At 35.1% G+C, this 13,476-nt stretch overlaps 1 protein-coding gene across 2 annotated transcripts in view; it reads right to left on the bottom strand.

Moving 5' to 3' along the window:
- The window catches only part of Not3 (CCR4-associated factor Not3), a 106,578-nt gene extending 101,525 nt beyond the window's left edge, over nt 1-5,053 (bottom strand). For both annotated transcript variants that reach the window (XM_089105946.1, XM_089105945.1), the window contains exon 1: nt 4,918-5,053. In XM_089105946.1, coding sequence (XP_088962072.1) covers nt 4,918-4,942 — 25 coding nt within the window. In that variant the 5' untranslated portion in view covers nt 4,943-5,053. The remainder of the gene's footprint in view (nt 1-4,917) is intronic.
- Between the last annotated feature and the right edge of the window lie 8,423 nt (nt 5,054-13,476).

Below are 13,476 nucleotides of genomic sequence, written 5' to 3' on the forward strand. Positions count from 1 at the left end.
TGTCAAAACATATTAGTCTAGTAAAAATGTGGTTTGACCTCAAACAAATTGCTATACAAATGATTCTTTCACTATCCAACTATAAAATATGTGCTGATTCTGAATCCAAAAAGTTTACTGCTCTAGCTCTTTCACAAATTTTTTTTTTTTTTTTTTTTTTTTTTTGGTTGATTTTGAGGTTGAGGCAAAAATTGTTGATTGAGTAAATACCAGCAAATGTGATTATATATATCATTTCTACACTCTTTTTTGCTGATGAACATGAGACTAAATATTTAAAGTCAAGAGAATTGTTTATGGGTTAAAGCTTTGAGAGAGAGTGAGGTTGGGGGAGAGATTCTAGGAAAATTGTGAAAAAAAGAGGTCAACCTCAAGCAAATTGCTATACAAATGGTTCTTTCACTATCTGACTAAAAAATATGTGCTGACTCCAAATCTGAAAAGTTTGCCACTCTAGCTCTTTCACAAACTTGAGTTTTTTAGGTTGAGGGCAAATTTTTAACATAAAGAATGCTATCCTGAAAAGACAATTCTAAATTTAGGAAGTGGTGTAGGGGTTTGATTTAAAATCCCTAATACATCAGAACATTACAGCTACTTGGATTGTGGATGGAGAGGGTGAGGTAGTCTCTGAGGGTAATTTGAGGTAATAAGAGTCTGACTTTTTCAAAAACTGTCATCATACTCAAACTTCAAAAAATTTTGCATCTCCAATTCTTTGTCTAAAAATTCTACTTTCTAACTGATGCTGGTAAAGGTTTCAGGTATATTTGAGGTACAAGAATTAAAAAATAATCTGATTTGTCAGGTGAAACTAGAATAATTCCTGAAAATTTTAACAGAATTGCAGATGTTATTATACACAACTTCAAAAATATTTATGGTGTCTGAGTGATAATTTTAATTTTCTAATTCATACTAGCAAAATACCTGAAAATTTTAAAATTAGTTTGGTTTTCCTTTTGCTTAAAGTGACTTGTTATGTCATTTTATGTGGTGGAACTCTAGTCTAGAATGATGATTTGTTTAACATGTAAGAAAGAAATACTCAAAGCAGACAAGAAAATTGTTTTGACTGAAGTAGGTGCAAGAATCATAAACAAATCAAGTAAAAAGCAAAAACGAACTGATGTGACAGCTGTTGTGGGGGATTGTTTTCACAAGTAATGTCAAAGTTCTTACACAGATGCAAGGGCCATTGATGCACCAGCACTTTGCAATTCTTAGTCAAGCAAAGTGAGTCCCAGAGGAGGAGTTCAAATCGCCTGATAGAACAATTAGATTTCAACACCAATTGCTTATTTGGTCTGAACAGAGTGGTTTTTGAGAACACTCACAAGAAGGAAAACAGGTTTTGCGTCCACACAACAGAGTTTGGTGAGACACTGGTGGGACTTTGTCAAAAGCATAATGACCAATGATGTGAGAAAGTTCACGGCCGAATTCTAGCAATGAATTTGGATATGTATATAGCAGATGCTGTAAACCACAAAACATGTTACTGCAACCTTGCATCTGGCAACAACCTCCCTTTGAAACATGCAGGAAATCTGACTGACAGACAAGAAAAAAGATAGGTAGGAAAGTAAACATGAATCAAAGTTGAAGGTCTGCAACCAAAGACAGATTGCATGCTTAGAAGTTTGGATGAACCTCAATATGTACTAGATGGTGTGGTCCTTTTACATTGTTTGCCTTGGGAGAAATGCAGCACATACATGGATATCTGCACCAAATACATTGACTATGTGAAGCAAAGATATGGATGTGCTTTCATAGCATCTGATGGCTATTTATCTGGACCCTCAATCAAAGATGTGACACACAGGAGGACCCAGTCTTGATTGTTACCAAGGTGCAAGGCTGCAAATGTTTTGCCATAGGCCAAGTTTAATATGCACTTGCAGGCAGAACCTCTCCCTAACCTCACTCTCTCTAAAAGCTTTAAGCCCCAAACAAGTCTTTTGACTTTAAACATTTAGTTTCATGTTCATCAGCAAAAAAGAGCATAGAAATGACATATCTGACCACATTTGCTGGTATTTACTTTATCAACATTTTTTGCCTCAACCTCAAAAAAATCAAATTTGTGAAAAGATTAGAGTGGTAAACTTCTTTTTTTTTTATTCAGAATCACCACACATTTTTGGGTTGGGTAATAAAACAATCATTTATATAGCAATTTGTTTGAGGTTGGCCATTTTTTCATAATTTTACTAGACTATCTGGCTAATACACAAATGCAGCAACATTTGTTATCAAAGTGTGCTGTCAACAACTGGAATAGAATTCAAGCTAAAATAGTGACTACACCAAGAGTTGAGTCCTTTAAGTCCTGACTAGACAAGAAATGGAATCACAAGCCATGGAAATAGAGTTGGACTGCCCATTCCATTGAATTACCCACTGATGCCAACCTTATTATAAGAGTTTCTTACTGGGAGACTGATGCTGCTTGTCATATTCAACCATCTTGCATACAATATCAGAAATTGCTGTTATGTGGCAGTGTTGGTTTAGAACCACTGAATAAGGGTCATCACAGGCCATACCTATCTTTTGTGCCCAATAATAGTTTTGACAGTTGAGTCTAAGTGCATCTAAAATATTCAGCATTGCCAAAGGATTAAATATTGGGTAATATTTAAGCTTGGTCTGATCACATTCTACTAACAACCTTGCCAACATGTGATGATGAGAGCCAAAAAGGTGCAACAAGCTGTGATTTTTTTACTTAAAAAGGGTGACCAGCCTAATATTTTGGTATCCATATTTAATGGCTGGAAAGCTTAAGAATTGTAAGCTAAGAGCTTTTCTAGATTAGGAGCATGTTTCACAGCACCACTTCAGTCACTGAGAAATCAGCTTCAGTAACAAAAAAGTATGCATCTCCATAGCAACAAGTCACTGGCCCAGTGATGCAAAAGCTAAGAGTAAAGTATAAAATACTGAAAAAAGTATTCTATCCTAAAACCAGAAAAATGACTACCAGTGGTCATTTTTATTTCTATTCTTGTCCCTTTCTGCTTAGGATTTTCCCAGTAAGTTAGAAAAACACATCAATAAATCAATTGGCATATCAACATTAACATACTAGGCTACACTTCTTCCAGATCTAGTCAAAACTTTTCAAATTTTGAAGAGTGGGATCATTGTGGTCAATTTGTTTACACATTTAGGAGGAGAGCTCAGCTAAAAAACCTAAGCAATTTAGTTATGCATAACAGTAGTAGCTGCTAAGGACTTAACAGACCAGAATCAATTTTAGCTGCCAAAAACCAAATTGTATCTGGCCCAAGCTTCTACTGTTCTATATCAGCAGAGTTCAATGGGATCATCTACACTTTAACGGGGTCTTAAGTGTTTCTTGTTGTCTGTATCTTAATGAAGCATGTCAGAAGGGGCTGCAGAATGAAGAGTTCTTGATCAGGTGGTGGATTTGCATCAATATAGACTAAAACTCTGTTCAGGACATTCATTTTCTTAGCAACAAGCTTCAGAAAAATACAAAAATGCCTTTATGCAAGGATCAGTCAAATCTATCAAACTTATAATTCAATAAAAATCTATATTTACAATTTACTGTTATAAGAATAGAGCAGATGGTAAAATTCTCATTTTGACTATCTTGGAAAAGAGTTAGGTTAGGAAAATGACACTTTCAGGGACAGGTCTACAGGCTAAACTATGTCCCAGGAAGGTATTTTGAAGTACCTACCTCCACTCCTCCTCCCTCTAGGGGGGCCATGACCTTTAAAAATATGTGTGTCATAAAATTGAAACCTTGCAAAATAGATCTTCTGCTTAAATGAAGTACAACAAAATTGTTTCCACCTTCACAACTTTGCTCAATCCTAATTTAAAAGGTTTTAAAGATACTAAAATACATTTCCAAAATTTTGAAAAAAAAATGGTCAATATCTACCAAATCATATTATTGAGTCAGGACTAAAGTGAATACACCCTTTGATGCCATTTTTTTTGCTTATTACGAATATAATAAGCATTTCTATCGTAAATTAATTTCAGCCCCCCCCCCCTATATAGGGTATACCTAACCTAACCCTGAATTGGCATATATAGGGGGGGGGCTGAAATTTGTTACCAATAGAAATGCTTATTATATTCGAAATAAGCATAAAAAAAGGCATCAAATGGTGTATTCACTTTAGTCCTAACTCAATAATATGATTTGGTAGATATTGACCAAAAAAAACATTGATAGTCTATGGCTTAAAATTTTACTCAAATAACAGGAATTGCATTTTCAGAACTAAAGCCAGAGAAAAAGAAACAGATAACTGAAAATTAAGGTAAAATGTTATTTTGTCAAAATTTCAATAAGTGCCCTCTAGAGGGTAAAGGAGTGGAGGTAGGTACTTCAAAATACCTTCCTGGGACATACTTTAGCCTGTAGACCCATCCCTGAAAATTTCATTTTCCTAACCTAAGCCCTTTCCACAATAGCCAAAAGTAGTTAGAGTAAAATTTTACCAAGCAAATATTAAGCACTATTGTTATTCTAGAAAAAAAAGGGCTTCTTGCAACACAATGGCCAAACTTGTGAACTGTGTATTTGCATAAGCATTCCAGAAAAAAAAATCACAACAAGAGGATTAACCTCTACATTCCTCAAATTGGCCATACTTACCTATTTGTCCAAACTCTGCTTTTGTTTGGTGTAAAATATTGGTAAGTCTAAGTGTAGGGACTAAACTAAGCACTATCCTATAGCCAAAACCTACTCAAGTGATCATTAACAAAGAGCTTGATTCAGGCCCTACTATAAAATATTTTCAAATAAAGGAAACAAAAGTTATATGGAAAGTGTGAACAATTTAACTTAATATTTTTGAAAGCTAATATTGATCAGTTACTTGAATTAACTTATCAATTAGTTTAATGTCCTACGCCCACCTTGAAGTTTTCTAGACGCAGCCATGTGTTTGCATAGTCACTCTGACACATAAACCAATTTAAACCAGACTACAACAAGTTTCTATTGAATATCTATTTTGTTTGGGATATTCTTGACTTTCCTCTTTTCTTTCTATAAGCAGAAAATGTTTAACGGCAAGTGATTTAATAATTGCAGGTTGACAGTCATCTACTACAAACTTTGGCACACCAATAAATAGATGGGCCGAATAACAAATTATCATTTTCTGCATGACTTCGGCAGTGCTCAAGAAGCATATAAAACAACCGAAAATTTTGGGATGCTTAAAAGTTTTTAAATTGCGGAAATACGCCAATTCGCCTAGTCAAATTGCTCGGAAAGCTTAAGCTTCTGATACGAGTTTGTACTTTTTTTGCAATGTATATTCAACATATCAATTAGTAAAATAACATTTTTACTACTACTACTAACAACTCACCGCACTACCAAGCCGCCTGAGGCCAACACAGCTACGCACGCTTTTCCTTCATCCCAATCTATTCAAAGCCTCTCTTTTGCATCCTCCCAGGAAGCTCCCATTTCCTTTAAATCTTTCTTTATAACATACGCCCGCCCCAACCGAGGACGACCTGTTTTGTTTAGCCTTAGACGGTTGGCCGAAAAAGACAATCTTTGGCAATCTGTTATCCTTCATCCGCATAGCGTGCCCTAACTACCTCAACCTTTCTTTCATTATAGCCCTAGAAAGCGGGATTGAACCACATTTTTCGTGCAGCCTACTGTTTGAAATACGACCAGTCAGCTCGGTACCCAGAACAATCCGTAAGCAATTTCTCTGGAAAGCATCTAGCAAATCTTCATCCACTTTTCGGAGCACCCATGCTTCAGACCCATATTTTACCACTGTTATCAATGTAGCTTCTAATATTCTAATCTTGGTTTGCAGACTTATCTTCCTGTTTCTCCAAACTGGTTTTAACTGTGAAAAAACACCCTGAGCCATGACTATTCTACTTTCAACATCTTCACTGCTCCAACCATCTTTACTAATAATTCTACCAAGGTAAGTGAAGCTGCTTACCTTATCAATCTTATCTTTTCTTACCTTTTTTTATTCGTCTTCATTTAGTCCTAGCCTTAGTGACGTAGTCTTCTTAACGTTAATTTTCAAACCAATTCTAGCACCCTGAATATGCAAAACCTCTAAAAGTTCATTCATACCCTTGCAAATGCAATGTGGTTTACTAGGCTATAATTTCCTCGAGGGGTGCCACACCTCAAGTGGGAATAGAATTGACCGCAAGATCCCCTGTCTTGCAGGTACCCCACATGGGTCGAAGCCGCCCTTTGCAGAGTCCGTTGTCCATAGATCTGGATCTTACGCCCTGTCGCAGTTGTCCTCCTATAGAGGATCCTCCCGCGATGGTGTTTTGCATTACCATGCAATTTAACCCATTACTGGGAGAAGGTTTAAAACTCATGGGACGTTTTGACACATCGGTGGGCCCTATTGAGTGCACATTAGAGGAGCCTTCTTCCTCCTCCGCCTGTATTTATGTCCCGGGCGAGGGTGCCCCAATTTCTACTATGTACCCCCAGAGACAAGGTTCTCCCTTGGTCTGTGCCTCCTATAGAGTTACCCTACATATCTGTAGGGTATTCCCCTAACGACACCTGGGGATACGCGGAGTGGCCTGAGGGAGGCCCCTTAAAGCTGCCAAATGGTAAATACACTCTGTATCCTAGATAAATGGCATATACAATCTATAACTTATAGTCTACAGTCTATAACCTACTTATAACCTAAATCATGTTCTAACCTAAACTCTTTATCATATATTAATTTAAAAAAAACTTTCCAAAAAATATGTTTTTCAAAGAAAAGTAAAGGATATTTTGAACTTAAGCTCAGCAGATACAAATACCTGTTAAAATTCAAACTCAAAACGACCGGAAATTACTATTAAGAATAAATGAAACCCAAAGGAACAGAAATTAAATAAACAATCATAGCAAAAATATACAACACGTAATAATATAAATAAATAAATAGATCTTAAAGCGAGTAGTGCTTAGATTGAATATGAAAGTCAAGCATAAAACAAACAAAATATTTTGCTATTAAAGTATAAATGAAACTTAAAACAAACAGAAATTAAATGAACAATTAATCCAAACAAACATACGATAGATAATAATGTACATCAATAAATATCTTTTAAAACGAGTGAAACTCGTTTACTGAAAACTATATGCGTCTTGAATAGTCTAGGAAAGTATAAACAACATCAATTTGAACATTTGATGTATAATTATATTAATTGTTGAAAGATCCATCAGTTAAGAATTTGTTTCACTGTAATTTCATTTTTATTTTCAATGCTGTAAGAACTGGAAAAGAAAATATTTCTAATATAATTCGTTTTCAGTTAAGCGCCAAAGACGCAGTAGAGTTTTGGTTTTTATTCACAGTTAAGGAAGGGGGCAGTATACAAACTCTTGTTTGTAGTGAAACTATATTCGTCTTCAACAACTTTAGAAAGAACTAATAAATTAAACTGAATATTTGATGTATAATGATATTAATTGCTGAAAGCTATAGCTGAATATTAAGTACAAAAGAAAATATTTGTAAAAAAATTGGTTTTCAGTGAAGAGCCAATGATGCAGTAGGTTTTAGGCTTTTACAGTGAGAGAAAGAGGCGATGCCCAAACTCTTGTCTGCAGTGATTTTTGTTCGTTTCAAGTTTGATTTGCATATTCAATTTAAATTTCTATTAAAACTATTAAAACGGGCACTAGCCCTTTGAATTTCCAATCGAATGCGTCCTTTTTGAAGTTTCCACGACAAAGCTTTCTATAAAAACTGAAATGTACCCTGGGCATAACTTAAAATTCTGAAACTCGTTTACTGAAAACTATATGCGTCTTGAAAAGTCTGGGAAAGTACAAACAACATCAATTTGAACATTTGATGTATAATGATATTAATTGTTGAAAGAACCATCAGTTTAAGAATTTGTTTCACTGTAATTTCATTTTTATTTTCAATGCTGTAAGAACTGGAAAAGAAAATATTTGTAATATGATTCATTTTCAGTTAAGCGCCAAAGACGCAGTAGACTTTTCCTACATGACAGGTGTATACTTATTGAAATTTTGAAAAAACAACATTTTACCTTAATTTTAAGTTATCAGTTTCTTTTTCTCAAGGTTTAGTTCCGAAAATGCAATTCCTGTTAATTGAGTAGAATTTTAACCCATACCAATAATTTTTTTCTTCAAAATTTAGGAAGTGTATTTGCATATCTTTGAAACCTTATAAATTGGGATTGAGCAAAGTTGTGAAACTGAAAACAATTTTGTTGTACTTCATCTAAGCAGAAGATCTATTTTGCAAGGCTTCAATTTTATAACACACAGATTTGATGAGGCGGCAAACAAGAGATTTGATAAGTCAAAGGTATTCAGAAAAGACAGGATTCGTGGTATTATTATTGCAACCGTTCAGCTCTGGAGGTAGAAAAAAAGAGGGAAGTCTTTCTTTTATTTGTGCCTCGATTTGATTTTATCTTCATTTCAGGTCCGTGTGTCACTGTTTTCCTAATTGGAAGATATTTCTTACTCAAGTGTCTCCTGTCGGCCTGCTACTACGCCATTGATTTACTGATTTCCACCATGAAAAAAATGCAGCCGATAAGAGGTGTCATATTATCTGGGAGAAATTTTTTGTTGTAATTTTCTGTTCTTGTAAATAGATGAGATTATTTTTTTTGGTATTTATTGATGCTTCAGAAAGAAGAAAGGGAAAGGTAATCCTGAGAACTAGATATTAAACTGTAGACCTAGGAAGTTGAACAACGCTGGTGATGGAAATCTAATAAAAGAACGGGAAATCCAGCACACAAGATGGAAATCCAATAAGGATATTAAAATCCAATATGTCGTTTTGTCAACAAATTGAAAATTCAATTCGAGTATGGGAATTCAACATTTTTGTTTCTCAACAAATTGCAAATTCAATAATGACCATGGAATTCCAAAATGGTCTCTAATATTCAATTTCAGCCTTTGAAATTCCAATTTTGTTGTTGATAAACATTACAAACAATTTTTGTTGAATCTCAAGCAATTTATTTACAGTGTGGGGCTATTGGCTTAGCAGAACTTATAAAAGTGATGTTTAATGACTCATTTGAAAGCTATTGCTCTTATATACGTGTTTTTTTTTTAACTTTACATTCGTAGCGATATAGCACTGAAAACCAAATTTATGGTGCCACTTCTTAAGTGGAAAAGCTCAGAAGTACAAAACAGGTATCACTATGATAATTATAGTCCAGAATTCTTAACTGGAGGTTCACAAGAACCCCTCCCCTACACTCCCCACCCAGCCCCCATAGTAAGTTTCATAAATTGTCTGCTCACCAGTAAGCTACTGAAACATTAGCAGGCTACCACACTGTCGTAGATAGATGTTTAATGGCTCAGTTATTAAGCTATTGTTTATATTTACTAGGTTTTTAAAAATTCTACCATCTATTAGATTTCACAGATTTTAATGTTAACTAGTTTATGATGAGAATTTGCAAGGAACTCTTTGTCATGGTTGAAGCATTAGCTGCAACATAGTAAACAGCGAACCACAGTGCATAGTAACTAAGAGTTAAAAAACGTTAAAACGGTCGTTTTTGTTCTTTTGTTACAGGCCTAGCGGGTTACTAAAAAATCAAAGAGAGATTCTTAATAGCTCATTCAAAAGCTATTTCTCATATGTACATGGTTTATATAAATTTTGCCGTGTGCAAGTGCTATATGGCACGAAAAAAGGCACTTTATATGCCGTTTTTCGAGGGGTAGGGCAAGCGGGCTACCAGAACATTATAGATGGATTTTTGATAGCTCATTATAAGATTGCCCCGACTTATCAGGGCTAAAATTCGGTAGCGTTTTATATCTGAGGCGTTTTGTGGTAAGATCGGTACTCAGAATCCAGTGACAACTGATTTTTATTGTAAATTAGAAAAAAAGGAAAAATGTTCTATTTTTAATTATTTTGAATTCATCTAATACCTCTTCCAGGCTGGCTGTTGTTTAATATTGTGTGGGTCTTCTGTTAAATCCCCGAATGCTTACCAAAAGGATTAATTTTAATTCTAGGTTATCAATACCTCTAATTGCAAGCGTAACTCTTGAATAATTAGACAAGACTTGGGTACCAGTGTAATTAAAATTCTTTGCATCAAATTATTGTTTCTCGGAAACTAGGAATAACCTTTTTATTAGATCTCAAATTATTTGTATAAACTAAACCAAGTTTTTACGTTTATATCTTGAAAAGGAAGTTAATGTTCTTTGGAACTTTGATAAACCTTAACTTTTCTAGAGAAAATTGGATCTTGGTACGGAAGAGACTGAAATTTTTAAACTATCAATTTATTTCCCTTTTCTACCCTAGCCTACCTGTGAAACATGCGGACCACTTCTGTGTCATACTAGAACTGGTTGAGAAATGCGAAGATGGTTAAAAAGTGGAAATAGCGTTTCCCTTTCGTATAACGTTAGAAAATTCACTAGGGGAGGAATATTATATTGTCCTCTAGTTCCAATCTTCTTATATATATAAGAATTTAATAAACACTAGGTAAGTTCCAAAGGTTACTAAGCCGGAAGGAGGAGGCAAAATACTCTTTAATTTATTCTTAAGGTTAAGGGGTTTTTCTTGTACTTAACCCTCAGGTTATTCACAAGTTTCAGTTTCTAAGACGAAACTAATTTTATTTTTATTGTAATCCTTAACAATGCTGTATTACGTCAAGAGTATCCAAGTCTTGGTTGATTAATATACTCTAACCAAATCAAAAACCCCACTCACCAAAATATAATAGGCCTTCTAGAGTTCCAAGCTATTTGCGCGCGTATTTTTCTGTTGCTAATCTGTTCTAGTTAGATTTTCCATCCCATAATTAATAAACCCTTTATAAGTGTATTGACAATCTTCCAATGGGAATTTCTGCTCTTGACTCCAGTATCAGTTGTATGTCTCCAATATAAGTGTTAGATTAATTTAGTATATGTGGTCTAGCCCAAGTGAAAGAGATCTTTCCGGAGTTTATTTCTTATCTCAGTATTATTCTCAAAAGGAAATTTAGAATTCAATTGATAACTTAATTCAACACAAAAATGGGATTTTTTTGGTATAGTCGAAAGTGACGAAAAGGTTTAATATTATTGCTTTAACTTTATATTTAAAGAAACTGAACCAAGGCAGATACTTGCCATAATTAGTTAAAAAGGGTTACTTACCAGGAGTTCCTTTCTAGGCCCCTCTTCTCACAATATAACCTCTATTTTCTCTCCCCCGTAAGTTTTATTCATTTGCTACTTGATTCGTTTAGTGACCTTCCCTGGCTCTTTCAGCCAATCAACAACTTTTTGTTAAAAAGTTTTTTTCAGTATTTCAAGGCCTTGCGTTCTCTTTGTTTTATACCCAAGACTGGTCTAAATTAGGTCTTCAAATATTTATCACGGGTTCAAAAGTCGTTCGATTCATGAACAAAGAAGTTTCACTCCAAGATTTATGACTAATTACGCAAAGCGAAGTTACTTTCAAATTAAAGCTAATTTGAAATTTTCGCTTTATTTCTGATCTATTGAAGCAAAGGGGATTCCAAATTTTACTGAAATTGAGTTAACAAATTTACACAAAAATAAGGCCTCCTTACACCAATTCGAGAAAAATAAGCAAATGTGACTTACCAACATTCAAGGCCAAGTAATTAGCATCAAACCATGAAAAAACTCTCTCGAATATTGCCACAAGGTTAGACTTGATATCACATTCTGTCTTCCCAAGGGTCCCAAGAGTGGTGTCATCAGCAAAAGCAACGAGAAAATATTCATTAGATGTAGTATTTGAACACAAACGAATATCAGGATGACACAGCTTAAAGCATGCCAGAGGCCTGGTGTTTTTAACTGTCGAAATCAGATCATTAATATAAATCAGAAATAAAACTGTGCCAAGAATATATCCCTGAGATACGTCATAATGTACTTCAGAAGGGTTCCGGAAAACCAAATCCATTGAAATAAGCCTACCAGAAAGATATGATTCAAATCAAGAGAAAGCATTTGATCTTATACCAATATGTGATAGTTTCCAAAGAAGAATCCGATTAGTCAAGGAATCAAAAGCTTTAGGAACATCTAAAAATAAAGCCACCGGTATATGACCAGATTCTACTGCCGAATGAATGAAATTCGAGGGAGCTGTGCAAGCAGGCTCTGTAGAGTGATTCACTCGGAATTCAAACGGGAAATTATGCAAAAATTCTCTTGCATCCAGAAAACTAAGAAGCCTGGATAGCATAGCCTTCTCAAAAATTTTGCTGAAAACAGATAGGCGAAACATTGGCCAATAAGTAGCAGGATCACTCTGAGAACCACCTTTATACAGCACTATAACCTTAGCTTGCTTGAGAGATTCAGTGAAAATTCTTATCTCGAAAGACAGACTGACAAGCTTAGCCAATGGTGGCAGAACAGCTGGCAGAATGGCATGGATAACCCTTGTAGGGATTTGTGTCTGGCCCTGAAGACGACGATCCTTTAAGAGTATTCACGAGACGAACTACTTCAAACTCAGAAACAGAGTTCAAGACCATTGATTTTAAACATTAGGGTCCAAGATAGGCTCTGAAACCACTACGAGAAGTTGCAGAGCTTGCAGAGGAAGCAGTCGTCTTTCCTAAATTAACAAAATAAGAGGTGAGCTATAGCTGAACATCTTCCTCTCCTTGGACGGTTTCACCATCGACTTTCAGCGTTGTTGGAACTTAAGGCAGAGGGGGAGTAGGTCTATGAACCAAATTAATTAAATACCATGTTTTCCTAACATCCTTTCCACATTCAAAAATTTCCTATGATAATACTGAGAATTAGCCTTTCGACACAGAAAATTAAACATACTCCTATAGGCCTTGAACCGTTGATGATGAGCTACAGATGATGAAGCCATTTAAAGCTTCCAACAATAATTTTTCCAATTCCACCTTTTATGAAGACCTGGAGTCATCCATGGATTCAGCGGTGCTATCCTTTTCGAAATATGGGGTGCAGGACCCGAATGGCAAACATCTAGGATGCTCTCTTTCACAAAACCATAAAAGATATCAAAAGAGCGGCTAAAATCAAAATCAGAAATCAAACTACCCCATGGCTGATCAGTCAGAAGGGAATTAAGTAGATTCAGTTCAGTATAACCAAAACAGAAAAATGGGATGGTGATGCTATACCTTGTGCTTGATCAGAGTTCTTATAGCGGGAAATTGATCAGAAATATCACTAACCAGCACCAAATTATCTAAGACATCTAGTGACGAAAAAATATTATCAATAAGAGACGCATGCGTCTCAGTAAACCAGGTTGGTTTACAAACCAAAGGTAGAGTTTCCCAAGAGAGCATCATCGACAAAAAAACAATAGCTGAAGCAGAATTTTGTTCACGGGGATGCTTTTGGACCGAATTAAAAACCTCTTCCAGACTTTTCTTAAACGAATGAATAGATCCCCT

Source organism: Artemia sp. Qi Xiang Cuo, chromosome 20 (assembly GCF_049724085.1).
Source record: "Artemia sp. Qi Xiang Cuo chromosome 20, ASM4972408v1, whole genome shotgun sequence".
Lineage (NCBI taxonomy): Eukaryota > Metazoa > Arthropoda > Branchiopoda > Anostraca > Artemiidae > Artemia > Artemia sp. Qi Xiang Cuo.